Below are 1,216 nucleotides of genomic sequence, written 5' to 3' on the forward strand. Positions count from 1 at the left end.
TGGTGGTGCCTGGAGCGAGTTACGAACCAGAGAGAGCTCTGTGAGATTAGACAGCCGTGAGAATGTATCATCTGCGATACGCTGATTTGCCAGCAAATTCCCATCAAGGAAGAGACGTCTTAGAGAGGAGAGACCTCGAAATGCATGTGTTGGAATAGTTGAAATTCGATTGTCATCTAGGCGGAGTTCCTCAAGTGATGCAGGCAGTCCTGATGGTATACTCGAGAGGTGGTTGCGTGACAAGAAAAGAAGACGCAGCCTCGGATTGTTGGCGAATGCTTTGTCTTCTATACTTACGGTTGAAACTGAATTGTCATCCATGTGAAGCTTCTCCAGTAGGGGAAGCCGTGCAAGAGCGGAACGGGGTAAAGTTCGTATATTGTTGTCCTGTAGGTGAAGTTCTCGTAGCGACGGAGGCAGATGTGTTGGAAAATCATCAAGTTCATTATCATAAAGGTAAACTACTCGCACAGTCAGTTGTCGCTCTAAAGATGTTGGTAGCCCAGCATTGTCGATGCGGTTGTTTTGCAGATAGAGCACAGCTGCCGTTAATGGTAATGGTGGGATGATACTCAAGCCACGGTCATTGCAGTAAATGAAGCCATCATCGCACCTGCAAGCTGAGGGGCATGGGACGTCTCCCTGAAGCTCCGCCTCTCCAAGAGCTGCCTCCGCGGCAGCAGCTGTTGCTGCAGCGAACTCGAGGACTTCAACCAATAATGTCAAGCATAGGAGAAGTAGGAACAGCCAATCGCGGAGTTCAACTAGGCTCTCTGTGGCCATAATTCCAGGCAATGTACCCCACTCTCTCTGCAGAGGTAATTTAACCCAATGTCTCAAGTCAATATTCTTGGTCAGTGTAGTAAAATGCAGGTCTTTCTTGCACTTCTTTACTTCCAATCACAAGCCCTGTGGGAAATATAGAAAATATATTTTTTTTTAGCTAAGATTTTTTCAAAATACAGAGGTTACATTTGGTGTAGAGTTCAGTGCAATTATAAGTCCACATATCTGTTATTTAGTATGCTGTCTGACATCTGCTTAAATGTGAAGAACATTGCAAGGTGGTAAGAGGTTAGTAAGCAAGAGCAGAGAAAATCAGTCAAGCTGAACGGCTTTCTAGATAACCTTAACAGAGCAACTGACAGATAGGGAGCATTAGACATAACATTAAAATAAAAAAGGACTGAAAGAGAACAGCAAATGGATTGCGGTT

At 44.7% G+C, this 1,216-nt stretch overlaps 1 protein-coding gene across 1 annotated transcript; it reads right to left on the bottom strand.

Moving 5' to 3' along the window:
• On the bottom strand, positions 1-876 carry LOC107576720 (leucine-rich repeat transmembrane protein FLRT1-like; the record flags this gene model as incomplete). Its single annotated transcript, XM_016262861.1, has 1 exon — positions 1-876. A coding segment is annotated over exon 1 (783 nt), but the record flags the coding sequence as incomplete, so codon positions are not given.
• Between the last annotated feature and the right edge of the window lie 340 nt (positions 877-1,216).

The sequence above is a fragment of the Sinocyclocheilus grahami genome, unplaced genomic scaffold (assembly GCF_001515645.1).
Source record: "Sinocyclocheilus grahami isolate Dianchi unplaced genomic scaffold, SAMN03320097.WGS_v1.1 scaffold4223.1, whole genome shotgun sequence".
Lineage (NCBI taxonomy): Eukaryota > Metazoa > Chordata > Actinopteri > Cypriniformes > Cyprinidae > Sinocyclocheilus > Sinocyclocheilus grahami.